General features: G+C 38.5%; 1 protein-coding gene across 2 annotated transcripts; it reads right to left on the bottom strand.

Annotated features, from left to right (window-relative positions):
* Window positions 1–840: 840 nt before the first annotated feature.
* On the bottom strand, window positions 841–8,605 carry YME1L (ATP-dependent zinc metalloprotease YME1L). Of its 2 annotated transcripts, none has more exons than XM_090117501.1 (16): window positions 8,447–8,605; window positions 7,819–8,353; window positions 7,166–7,315; window positions 6,923–7,055; window positions 4,716–4,818; window positions 4,367–4,577; window positions 4,149–4,249; window positions 3,936–4,064; window positions 3,698–3,861; window positions 2,843–3,008; window positions 2,684–2,766; window positions 2,470–2,570; window positions 2,190–2,329; window positions 2,010–2,116; window positions 1,399–1,563; window positions 841–970 (listed from the first exon to the last, which is right to left on the bottom strand). In XM_090117501.1, exons 1-15 carry the CDS (start codon window positions 8,480–8,482, stop codon window positions 1,422–1,424), a joined length of 2,301 nt encoding a protein of 766 aa, XP_089973627.1. In that variant the 5' UTR covers window positions 8,483–8,605; the 3' UTR covers window positions 841–970; window positions 1,399–1,421. The 2 variants fall into 2 exon arrangements, with proteins under 2 accessions (XP_089973627.1, XP_089973629.1); XM_090117503.1 differs by having other exon boundaries at window positions 7,831–8,353.
* Between the last annotated feature and the right edge of the window lie 4,062 nt (window positions 8,606–12,667).

Raw genomic sequence — 12,667 nt, 5'->3', positions numbered from 1 at the left:
CTTGCTCCCGATTTTCTTTTCAATTAGGTACAAAAAAAAATTATTTAATTTTGATATTTTTTACAATAATTAACTGAAAAACTATAAGGTTAAATTAGGTAAGAAATAAGAATCTCGGAAGTCGAGATACCCTGCTGTAAGTCTATAAATACTTGTATATTGACACCCTAAAAGTTGTATCAAAACCTACATAATTATTATGGTAGGGTGTAAGCAACTATTAAATTTCAAGGTCAAAGCCTGAGATCCTCTTTTTTATGGGTTGTTGAATAGATTGGTGGGGTAAAGCAATTCTAATTAGGATTTGGATGGGTAGGAAATAGGAATAGCGGCAAAGTTTTGAAGTAGGACTAGTAGTAGATTAGCGCGGTCAAACAAACAAACAAACTCGCTTTATAATAGATATGTTCCTGTGGGAATATCGGTATAAAAATAGCCTAATTTATTCTTATCCAGCTATCCGTGATCTGTCTGTGAAAATCCTGTCAAAATGGGTCTAGCTATTCTTGAAATTAGCCTGAACAAACAGACAGAAAAAGTATTTTTTTTTTTGGGATATGCTGTAGTATCCATATGCATTAAGTAAAAATCGGTTATTATAATATTACAAACGGACAGTCTAATTAGGTCATAGGTCATAATATAGCCTTCCTCGATATAATGGACTGTCTCAATGAAATAATTTTTCAAATCGGACACGTAGTTCTCGAGATGCGTGCGTTCAAGCAAACAAAGAAACAGACTTGTCAGCTTTAATATAAGTATAGATTTAACGTCATAGAAAAGGATTTACAGGGATGAGAACACAACATAAAAAGGGGTATGAAATAAAAGTCCAAAAACATTATACTTATTTTTATTGTATCATTAACTCCTGCAAAATTTTCCAAGACACTCCGTATAATATAACATTTATTTTGTACACATGAGACGTGTCCGTCACTAACCGCTACACTCCACTATGTGCTATCTGAAATCAATTATAATGATTCCGTTATTTTTCTTTTAGTTGGAACGAGTTAAATTTGACAGGGTAAGTCGAAGACATCTATAATATAAAAATGAATCCCAAAATATGTTGGTAAGCGCATAACTTGAGAACGGCTGAACCGATTTCGTTAATTCTTTTTTTATTATATTCCTTGAAGTACGAGGATGGTTCTTACGTAGAGAAAACGTAAATATGTACCACGGGCGAAGCCGGGGCGGACCGCTAGTTATAAATAAAAAGGTGTAGATAGATTATAAGCACTTCAAAATGACATGCCAGAATTGATTTCAGTTGTTACATTCGCTCACGATAGTCGGATCAGACCATCTCACTGTGACGTCTAGTCGTGTGTGCGTCAGTGTGTCGTGTTGGTGACGTATCTACACGTTTCACTTATACATGCTCACTGGGGGGTGTGGGGAGGGGGGGTCTACGCGGGGGCGGGCTGGCCGAGCAGGGCGCCGGGCGCGGCGGGCGCGGGGGAGGGGGAGCTGTCCTTCTTCTGCTTGTCCAGTTTGATCTTCTCTCCGTTCGTGATCGCCTTGATGTCCTCCGCGTCCAGCGTCTCGTACCTGCAACCAGTGCAACGCTTATGAGATTATGAAACGCGTGTAGAAACGTACTGTAGTACGTAGTAGTGTAATAGCGTTGAAGTGTGTTGTAGCGTGTAGTAGTGTGTTGTAGCGTATAGTAGTGTGCTGTAGCGTGTATTAGTGTATTGTAGCGTGTAGTAGCGTAATGTAGTGTGTTGTAGCGTGTGGTAGTGTGTTGTAGCGTATAGTAGTGTGTTGTAGCGTATAATGGTGCGTTGTAGCGTATTGTAGTGTGTTGTAGCATGTTGCAGCGTGCGTTTTGTAGCGTAATGTAGTGTCTTGAAGCGTGTAGTAGCTTGTAGTATTGTATTGTATTGTAGCGTGTTGTAGCGTGTAGTAGTGTGTTGTAGCGTAATATAGTGTGTTGTAGCGTGTAGTAGTGTGTTGTAGCGTGTAGTAGTGTGTTGTAGCGTGTAGTGACTAACTTGAGCAGCGCTTCGGCGAGCGCCTTGTGCTCCTTAGCGTGCGTGCGCAAGATGGCCTTGGCGCGCTCGTAGCTCTCCGACAGCAGCTTCTTGATCTCCGCGTCGATCTGTAACACACCGGTAGCTCAGTGCAGTGTCGCAGACCGTGTCGGCAGACAGCACACACAGTACGGCACTCACCAGCTCGTTGGTGGCGGGCCCGAGCGCGTCCCGGTCGGCGGGCGGCTGCAGCGCGCGCAGCCCCACCTTGTCGCTCATGCCCCACTCGCGCACCATGTGGCTCGCGATCGACGTCGCCTGCTTCAAGTCCGACGACGCACCTGAAATCGACCAAATTTACCTAAAATAACCATCATCATCATAACTAACTTGATAATCACCACCAAAGACACAATGCGCAACATTATTTATCAAGATTCTTAAAAAAAAATTCATAGTCATAAAAATGTTTATGACTCACCAGAGGTGATCTTATCGGGCCCATAGACGAGCTCCTCGGCGGCGCGGCCGCCCATCATGGTGTCCATCGTGGCGAGCAGCTGCTGCTTCGTCACGTGGTATCTACCCGATAAAAAAAATTATCTTTGTATTTAACAATTCAAATAATATTATCTGTAATCTGTTTGCGTTTATGACAGCAGCTGTCAAGCGTCAATGTCAACGGTTATGATTACCTCTCCTTAGCGGGCAGGTAGGCGGTGTGGCCGAGCGAGGGCCCGCGAGGGATGATGGTCACCTTGTGCAGCGGGTGCGCGTCCTGTCACACAACACGGGTTACAATCGCATCAACACGAGCGGGCTAGCAGTTAGCACCGAGTCACTCCGAGCAGTACCTTGGTGTAGAAGGCGACGAGCGCGTGGCCGCCCTCGTGGCAGGCGGTGATGGCGTTGGCCTCGTCGTCGGGCAGGCGCGAGCGGCGCGCGGGCCCCATCAGCACCTTGTCGCGCGCCTCCTCCAGGTGCGCCATCGTCACCCGCGTCGCGCCCGAGATCGCCGCCCTGCACACCACAGCGTCTTGTAGCGTAATGTAGTGTGTTGTAGCGTGTGGTAGCGTATTGCAGTGTGTTGTAGCGTATTGTAGTGTGTTGTAGCGTAGTGTAGTGTGTTGTAGCGTATTGCAGTGTGTTGTAACGTGTTGTAGCGTATTGTAGTGTGTTGTAGCGTGTTGTAGCGTATTGTAGTGTGTTGTAACGTATTGTAGTGTGTTGTAGCGTAGTGTAGTGTGTTGTAGCGTATTGCAGTGTGTTGTAACGTGTTGTAGCGTATTGTAGTGTGTTGTAGCGTGTTGTAGCGTATTGTAGTGTGTTGTAACGTATTGTAGTGTGTTGTAGCGTAGTGTAGTGTGTTGTAGCGTATTGTAGTGTGTTGTAGCGTATTGTAGTGTGTTGTAGCGTAGTGTAGTGTGTTGTAGCGTATTGCAGTGTGTTGTAACGTGTTGTAGCGTATTGTAGTGTGTTGTAGCGTGTTGTAGCGTATTGTAGTGTGTTGTAACGTATTGTAGTGTGTTGTAGCGTAGTGTAGTGTGTTGTAGCGTATTGTAGTGTGTTGTAGCGTATTGTAGCGTGTTGTAGCGTATTGTAGTGTGTTGTAGCGTGTTGCAGTAGCGCATGTGTGTGTGTTGTAGCGTGTTGCAGTAGCGCATGTGCGTGTGTTGTAGCGTGTTGCAGTAGCGCATGTGTGTGCTCACTTGAGCGCGGCCTGGTTGACCATGCTCTCGAGGTCGGCGCCGGTGAAGCCCGTGGTGGCCCGCGCGAGCGCTTCCACGTCGAGCGCGGGCGCGGCCGCCACGCGCGCCACGTACAGCCGCAGGATCTCCAGCCGCCCGCCGTAGTCCGGCGTCGGCACCGACACCTGCCGACACCGACGCATTATACTATCGCTCACTCCCCGACTCACACACTCACCCCCCTCCCCAACCCACTCACCTCGACGTCGAACCGTCCGGGCCGCAGCAGCGCCTGGTCGAGGTCGTCGCGCCGGTTGGTCGCGCCGAGCACGATCACGCCCTCGTTCTGGTGGAAGCCGTCCATCTCGGAGAGCAGCTGGTTTATTGTCTGCAAAATAAAAATTAATAAATTAAATGTTTCGTGTCCAATAAAATATAATCTCGTCTAGCTGATTATGTAAAATGTAAATACCTGATTGGCGTACGGGTGTAACACACTGTTGGTTCTCTTGGCACCGACAGAGTCGATTTCATCGATGAATATCACACAGGGCGCCCGTTCTTTCGCTGCTTCTGAAAATGTGATATTTATACATAAACATTTTTTTTTAAAGTAAAGTAAAAATGAAGTAACAGTTGACCAAACAACAGCTGTGCAACATGACGCGGTCTGCGCATGTCCCCACTCACTGAACAGGTCGCGCACGCGGCGCGCGCCCTGCCCCACGAGGATCTCGTCGAACTCGGGGCCGGCCGCGTGGAAGAAGGGCACGCGCGCCTCGCCCGCCACGGCGCGCGCCAGCAGCGTCTTGCCGGTGCCGGGCGGGCCCACCAGCAGCACGCCCTTCGGCAGCTTGCCGCCCAGCGACGAGAACTTCTCCGGCGACTTCAGGAATTCCACCTGCAATGCGGTTCCGACGACGAATTAAACAGTTTAACACAATCGGAAATAGAATCACAAACGTTTTTAATTTGCTGGCGAGTAAACAAACCGTATTAAAATAATTTTTTTTTGTTTAAATTGAAAATGCCAACTCACCACATCTTTGAGCTCTTGTTTGGCCTCATCGCATCCCTTCACATCGTCGAATGTGACGGTGATGTCTTCGGGGTCCACCTCCACTTGGTTCCCCAGCTGGATCCTGGAACAGTAGTTGTATATTGCTGTTATTATTTTGAGTTCTAGTTCTTCAATGTAACAACCGGACTTGCAGATCAAACATATTTTTATATTGACAGATAAGCTAAGCAGAGTAAAAGTTGTAAAATCAGCTATAAAAATTTTAAATGCAAAAGGAAAATATCTTGGATCTACAATCCGATCTTATTTACAAGACCGATCTTATTTTGACCGATCTTATTATTACCGATCTTATTTTGTTTTAATTCAGTGATCCCCTAGTGATTCAACATTGGTGCCGAAACCCCGGAATTGGACTTTGGACTGGTAAATTGTGGACTTAGAATAATTTCAGTGATTAAAGACTTAGAAAATTTACGAACATTTCTTCAAACACTTAGAATATTTTCTGGACTTAGTAAATTTTGCAGTGATCCGATACTTAGAAAATTTTGCAATAATTTCATGGACACTTAGAAAAATTTCGATGTCTGTGCTTGGGACTTAGAATTTTTCATCGAGTTTATGTCAAGGACTTAGAATTTTTTCGTCGAGTATATTTTGAACTTAGAAGATTTCTTATACTTTGCTTGTCACATAGAAGATTGCATTTTGGACAATTATGGAAGCACATATGTCAATTCAATATGACCTTTTTGAGAAATTGAAGAAGGCGGAACTGAACTTCCGGAAGTCACCAAAGGAAAGAATTAAACCATCATATATTGAGACTCGTTTAGAGAATTTGGAAGACTTATGGAGAGAATTTAAAGCTGGTCATCGGAAGATTATTGCTTCAATATCTGCAGCGGAAAAGCCTAAGACTAAGTATTTCTTGGATGATTTATATGAAGAATTTGAGGAATTCTACACAACGTTTAAATGTGTCTTGAAGGATGCCTGTGCAATTGTACCTAAAAGCAATAATAATATTCCTAGTGTAACTAAAGAAGAAGTGAAACTTCCCACCATACAGCTACAAACATTCAGTGGAAAGTATGAAGATTGGCAAGCGTTTCATGACATGCACATTTCTATTGTTCAGAATAATGCATCTTTGAGCAATGTTGAAAAATTTCATTATTTGAAATCCAGTTTAACCGGAGAAGCTGCAACTTATTTGAATAATTATGCTACAACGGATCAAAATTATTTGGAAGCCTGGAAACAATTGGTGAAACGTTATGACAATAAGAAATATAATGTTAATACTGTTATGAAAAGGCTTTTTTCACAAAAGAAGATAACGCATGAGATTTCAACTGGATTGAAGAGTTTAATTGATACTACATCATCTTGTTTAACGTCACTTTACAACATGAAAATTAAAACTGATAATTGGGATACATTTATCGTCTATTTTGTTGTTACTCGGTTGGATGCGGAAACTCACAGATTATGGGAGAATCATGACAGTCAATTGAATCCAGAGGAATTGGCTACTTGGTCACAACTTTTATCCTTCTTGGAGACAAGGTTTAGAACTTTGGAAAAGTTTGAAGCTGTAAAGCATACACCAAAGTCTCAGCAGACTACTCCCGTTGTTAAACATAAATCTTTTCATAGTTCCATTCAACATAAGGAATCTGTTGACAACATTTGTGCATTGTGTGATGGGTCACATTTTATATACAGCTGTAAAAGCTTTCTTCAGCAGCCAGTGAATGCCCGTCAAAGCACAGTAGAAAACAAAAGATTATGTTTCAATTGCCTCTCATCTACTCACACTGTTAAGAAATGCCGCCATTCAACCTGTTGTAAAAAATGTGGAAGGCGACATCATTCGCTGCTTCATCGCGAAAGGGATAATGCGCAAGAGATTCTTACGCATAATCACTGAATTAAAACACTCACTCACTTGTAAAAAACCAAACTATATTTCATATAACCAGAAAAATACTTATGAAATATTAAAAGTATTTCTATAGCGCGAGTTAATATGCGAGTGAATACACCTAGCGGCATCTGTTGGCCGAACATTGTAACTTCAACCTATGAGTAAACAACTAAACACATAACATCACTTTTTATGTAACAGAATCTGTTATTCACATTTAGAATTGGTATAGTACTGCAACAAATAAATGTGGGTATGTAAGAAAAATAAATTCAAATGTAAAAAATACCGGAAGACAGTCCCACTAACGGACGCCATGAGACTCACGAAGATGGCCAGAAACAGTACAATGGTCAGCAGTTGTTGTACCAACTTTAAGTATTTTGATGCTTTTGTGCCGCGCACATTCTCTGGGTGAGACCCTGGAATAGATAAAAATATATAGATAAATAAATGTTGATTCTATCATGATCATGAACATGTCTTATAGACTTTTACCACTTATCAACAAATTGTAACCAAATAAATGCACCTGCTAAATAGCCCTCGGCAAAAGCGATCTTAATCTTATCCTTCTGCTGGTGTGTGAGCACCGTGTCCTCGTTGAGCAGCTTCTCGAGCCGCGGCGCGACCTCCGGGCCCGCCGCTGATTGCTTCTCTGTTGTTTCCGATACATTTAGACCTGGAATATAGATGTGAACTATGAGATGACTGGAGAAAAAGTTTTCTCTGTACAGCAAATAAGTTTAAACAGTTGATTTTTGACAAGTAATTTTAGCTCATTTGTTAGCAACGGTATGAAGGAGATAGAAGTGAACTTTATTAGTACAATGGTTGTTTAAAAGTGTACTGTAATGTATTTATTTATAACAATAACAATGTGACAAATTAAAATTCAGATTCAGAAGGTTGACATATGATCACATAAGTTGGAACTTGTATTGTGTATATAATTTTATACTATACACATAAAACACAATAAAATGTCTGTACCAATAAATAGATTTGTTATTTGTTAGTTGTATGATAAAAAGAACTGCAAAAAGTTTCACTTTCCATTAATTACAGTATAAACAGGTTGCATGTGTATAATTGTTTCCTGGTGAAAAGGATATTACTACTTTGGTATGTTTTGGGTGGAAATGAATCTAGCATACCAACATCATCAGAGTACTCTATACTGACCCAAAGACTTACGCAGTCTATTTAAAAGGTTGGGGTTCCTCTTCAGATCTGCATGTACGCTCCTCTCTGTTTTGAAACCACGAACTTGGACATTATATTTGAATGAATTTTTCTGTACACTCCTCGTTAATAGACCTACAAAATTCTCAGAGACACTGAATTTAGTATTTTTGCCGCGTAAGTCTACGGTCACCGTTGGAGTCAAATCTAGCCACCCATTTTTGTTTTGTTCAAAGCTGCTAGCAGATATATGTGATACTTTTTTGGCTGATCCTACGCTGATGATGTCCTGCAGAGGCGACTTGAAGCGAGGAAACGATGCCACTGACCGCGCGTCAATATTCCGCATATTATCTAGTACATTCTTATCGAAATTTCTTAGGGCCTCTTGAAAACTTTCCTGGCAAATGTTTGCATCGTACACTGCCGCTGTGCTTTGTTTTCCATTCTCATGTTTGGTCTTGCAATTGTTTTGTTTTCTATGTCTAAATATGCCAGAATATCTTGATGATAGCTGGCTAAAACTAATAAGAATCTGAAAGAGTGAAGGTTATTATGACAAACGTTATTCAAATATTCTCTGTAAGCACATATGTAAATGTTACATTATTTTCGTCAATGAACTAACCTGATTTTGACTGTTAATAGAATTCAATGAGAACATGTTACATGTAGATTATTTTGTTTATTTTCTTTGAAGTGCACTCGAAAATTTTGTAGGCAGACTTTTTTCTTATCGTTTACGTCAAAGTGTAGCTGAAGCAAAACATGATGAAATTGATAGATAAAAATAAAACTTATTGTCTCTGCTCTTATATATTTGTATTGCTAGCTTTTAAACTGCATCTAAATATATAATATGATATTGTTCTAGATTTAATCGTTTCGTAATCTGTTTTGTGTTACATGATTAATCAACCTGATGCTTAAATGAATAAAATGTTTGATGATTACTTTCAGCGATTATAAACTAAGTTCTGTGTTAAATGGAACGGTTTGATTTGATTGCCATCTATTTTGTCTATGGTTTATTTGGACAGTAAATTCCAAAATGGCGACGAGCGATGACGAGCCTATGCATTTATATGAAGTTTTTCAAAACTGTTTTAATAAAATAGCAAATAAACAACAAGGTGAGTTAAAAACTGCATATCGAGGCTCATATCGCGTTCCTCAAACGAACTTTCGCGGTCCAGTGCAGTGTTTCAGTGTGAAATTCAGACAGTGTTTGCGTGTTATGCCATATTCAGTGTAGGAGCCGACCAGCATTTTTATAAAATGCGCTCGAAAATGTTGTTTTACGTGGTTTAAACAAGTTATTCATCACCAAGGGAGAGTTAACGCATGTGTATAATTAATTTATATCTCGATATCGTAACTCAAAACGCCTATAAAGGCTATGTTTTGGTTAAAGTAGCGATTGTCAAGGTGCTATCCATTGTGCATTGCTTGATTTTTTGTGGCGAAGGATTTTTTTTCAGCGTTTATTTGAGTTTTGATGGATTTGCTTCGAGCAGGTAACGTGAGATTTTAGAACATAAGAGAGTGCAAGACGTTCGTCTTCATATCAGCTAATATAAGGTGTAAGGAGATACATAATATTTATCGCCTCGCACAGATTCATAAGATTTGTGATTGTGATCGTTCGCGCTGGATCTGATCGCAAATCGGCGTGATATGTTCATACGCGTGTGTTTACACTTAAATTTGTTTATTTACACTACGACGATTAGTACGCAAGTTTCGTTTACTGTATTGGTTCGATAGGGTTGAGATATTTTTAGGATTATATCGCACTTTTTGTCAAAAACCTATCAATTTATTTATAATTTGTACCTATATCGCTAATAATTTTAAGTGGTGGCGCCGCTCATTACCTCTCGCTTTCCCACTTGTGGTACAGTAGAACTCCAATTATCCGAACTCCGACTATCCGAATCACAAAAAATTGTCCAAAAAACGTCAAAATGCACTATTATTCTTCCCCCCGCGAAGCCAGTGTTTGCGCGTCAAGTCTTGACTTGACTTGTTGTGCTTACACTGACTTGAGATATTTAAAAAACAATGATTTTTATTTCTAAACTTGTACATAAGTAGGTACATTTTATTTATATATTTAAAACATGTGAAAATTTCATGTTTCTTTCATTTAATTCCATAAAAATATAGTGCAATATCGAAACATAGCTTTTATTCTCTCCAATTGCAAATTTAAAAAAAATCCGATTATCCGAATATTTGATTATCCGAATGGGTCCCGGTCCCCATTAATTCGGATAATTGGAGTTCTACTGTATCTATAAATAAATAATTTCACGTAAATATCACAATGTTATGTAAAATCTAAATTTTAACGAATTCACTACCATTTGATTATTGTTATTGCTGTAGAACATAATCAGATTCATCAGATTAATTCTAATTTTAATGTAAAATACATATGAACATGAATAATTAATTGTTGTGCATTTTCAATAAATATTTATTATAAGTATACTCTCATATTATATTATATCTGGGCCACTCAGTCTGTTATTAAGGATTGATAACCCAGCTTTTGTATGTATGAAATAGCAAGTTTATTTATCTAAAGCATGTGATGCATTGCCTGAGTAATAATTCAACTTGTGAAAATTATTGAAATAGAACATACAAAGTTGTTACATATGTGCACAAGTGCTGAAAGTAACCTATTTATTTGTAAGATATCTTAATTTTTGTCTCACTTAAAATATACCTATTCTTATTGAAAACAAAGTCAATCAATGCTCCATATCCTTCATCTCGTTAAATAATGTAATTATTTAGAATAACACTTCTTCCAGTCCTCTTAAAATAAGACACAGATATTGATGAATATTTGCCTCTATTACTTCATCAATGCTGCAATAGATGTTTTTATAATTAATATGATAAAATATTTAGTAATATTTGTGTTTAGCTAAAAGCTTTACAGTACCAAAACAAAGAAGTATATTGTTTCTCTATTCCTTACATGTTACTGTTGAGACAAGTGGATAGATACATTAGTATTAGTAAATAAATTCAGATCAAGGTCGAGCTTGATTGATACAATGGAAGCGATTGCTTGTGTGATGAATGATAATTGAAACTCGGTTATGGAAGCAACTGTTATAGTGTGCGATATAGAGTCATTGCACTTAATATGTCTCCATGAATACAGACTTGCCGGGTGTTAGAAAATTACAAATGGTTCATCGATATTATTTGATTATCTTTTTAAATATTGTATTATCACATTGTAGCAATGTCACTGAAAAAATGAATTGTGATCTGTCTTGTTTTTCTAAGTTTGTTTGAGAGATGCTATGCATGTGGACTATCAAATTATTAAACTAAGCATGTGGACTATCTGATTAGTAAATAAAGGATTAAAATATAAAATTAAACTGGCTTAAATTTAGTAAAAAATGATAATATTACTTAGTTATTTTATTGATAACTTGAAAATTCGCATATCCTTCATAGAATATTTTTACAAATTTAAAATTGAACAGTATCAGCAAACAGCAGCGAAGATAAATTGAAAACTAACATTATTTTTAATAACAGTTTCACAATATAAAAACAAATAGGTCCGTGACTAACCAGTCGCTCCCATTGTGGGCTCTGCCACACTTGTGTAAACACGCGTAGCTTATAATTTGGTTCTAAGATCCGCTCTAGTCTGACTTACCTAACGTGTGTAGTTTGCACTGAATGCAATGCCTAGGTGTTCACCTTGCTTGAACTGGGATATAATGAAGATTTACAGTTCTTAAAGTATAAAAATTAAGTTATTTTTTAACCTCTGAATTTACCTTTAAAGAACTCAAAAAATGTACTTTTAAATAATTTATAGTTTTAGTTTATATAAATAAAATGCTATTTCGTTATCAAAATGAATTCCTGAATGATAAAATGCTTAAGTAAAAATAAAAATACCTAAGTGGAAATATGCAAATGATTAAAAGGTAATTAAGCTCATTTAATTTCGACTTGTAAATGTATTGTGTAAATGGGTTGAAATCTGAGTGCATTGGGAACCGCGTGTCGGCGGTCGGCGCGGCTCCATTCGTTAATGAAACACCAATGCTAACCACATTTTGTATACAGACACCCTGGAGGATTCATTTTTACCCAAATATGTTAGGAATTGAAAAACAACTTTGTATTTAAAAGTTGGTACCTATGGTGTAAATTCTTTTATTGTACAAATTGTTGCAGAAATAGTTTTGTTTTACTCATTTTTGTTGAAATTACAAAATCAGGCTTTCAAACCTTTTAAGTGGTTAACCGCTTATTATAGTCTTGATAGAAATGAAATATGTACATGTTAACGGAAATGTATGTAATCCGTCATTGTATAAAATTCCTAGGAAATGTATGTAATTCCTAAAATCGTACGGAAATGTGTGAAATAAATTATTTTATACACATTTCCTAGGAAATCTATACATTTTCTAAATAGCAATCGGAAATGTAAAACATCTAAGATATTGCAAGGTACTAAAAAAAAATCGTAATCAGAAATTTTTGGTTTGGATAAGGGGGTGGGGTAGGTTAGGTTCGTGTTTTTTAAAACTACACAGAAACAGAAGCCCCACGAAGTGGGGCTCCGTCGGCTCGCAATCGTCTTTTTTGTAGAATTTTGGAAAAAGACGAATTTCGGCATATTACAAAATGCCGGCTGTTTGTAATACGACAGATTATACAATGCGACTGCGACATGTACACGGGGACAGCGGGACGAGGGAACTGATTACTTACCAAATGAAAATTTGATTTGATTGAATATAAGTTGATTTAAGAAATGTTAATTAGAAAGATAATATGAACATATTATTAT

Source organism: Colias eurytheme, chromosome 28, assembly GCF_061535395.1.
Source record: "Colias eurytheme isolate Ceu_HAF_F1 chromosome 28, ilColEury1 Martin Lab GWU primary, whole genome shotgun sequence".
In the NCBI taxonomy this organism is placed as follows: Eukaryota; Metazoa; Arthropoda; class Insecta; order Lepidoptera; family Pieridae; genus Colias; species Colias eurytheme.
Note: the sequence above shows the minus strand (reverse complement) of the source record. Positions and strands in the feature narration are given on the sequence as shown.

Coding starts and splice junctions, on each gene's coding strand:
- YME1L (XM_090117501.1), bottom strand. CDS start 8,482: ATGTTCTCATTGAATTCTATTAACAGTCAAAATCAG. Junction 4,819..6,922: donor GTTAGTGGGACTGTCTTCCG/GTATTTTTTACA, acceptor CTACTGTTCCAG/GATCCAGCTGGGGAACCAAG. Junction 4,250..4,366: donor CCGCGTGCGCGACCTGTTCA/GTGAGTGGGGAC, acceptor TCACATTTTCAG/AAGCAGCGAAAGAACGGGCG.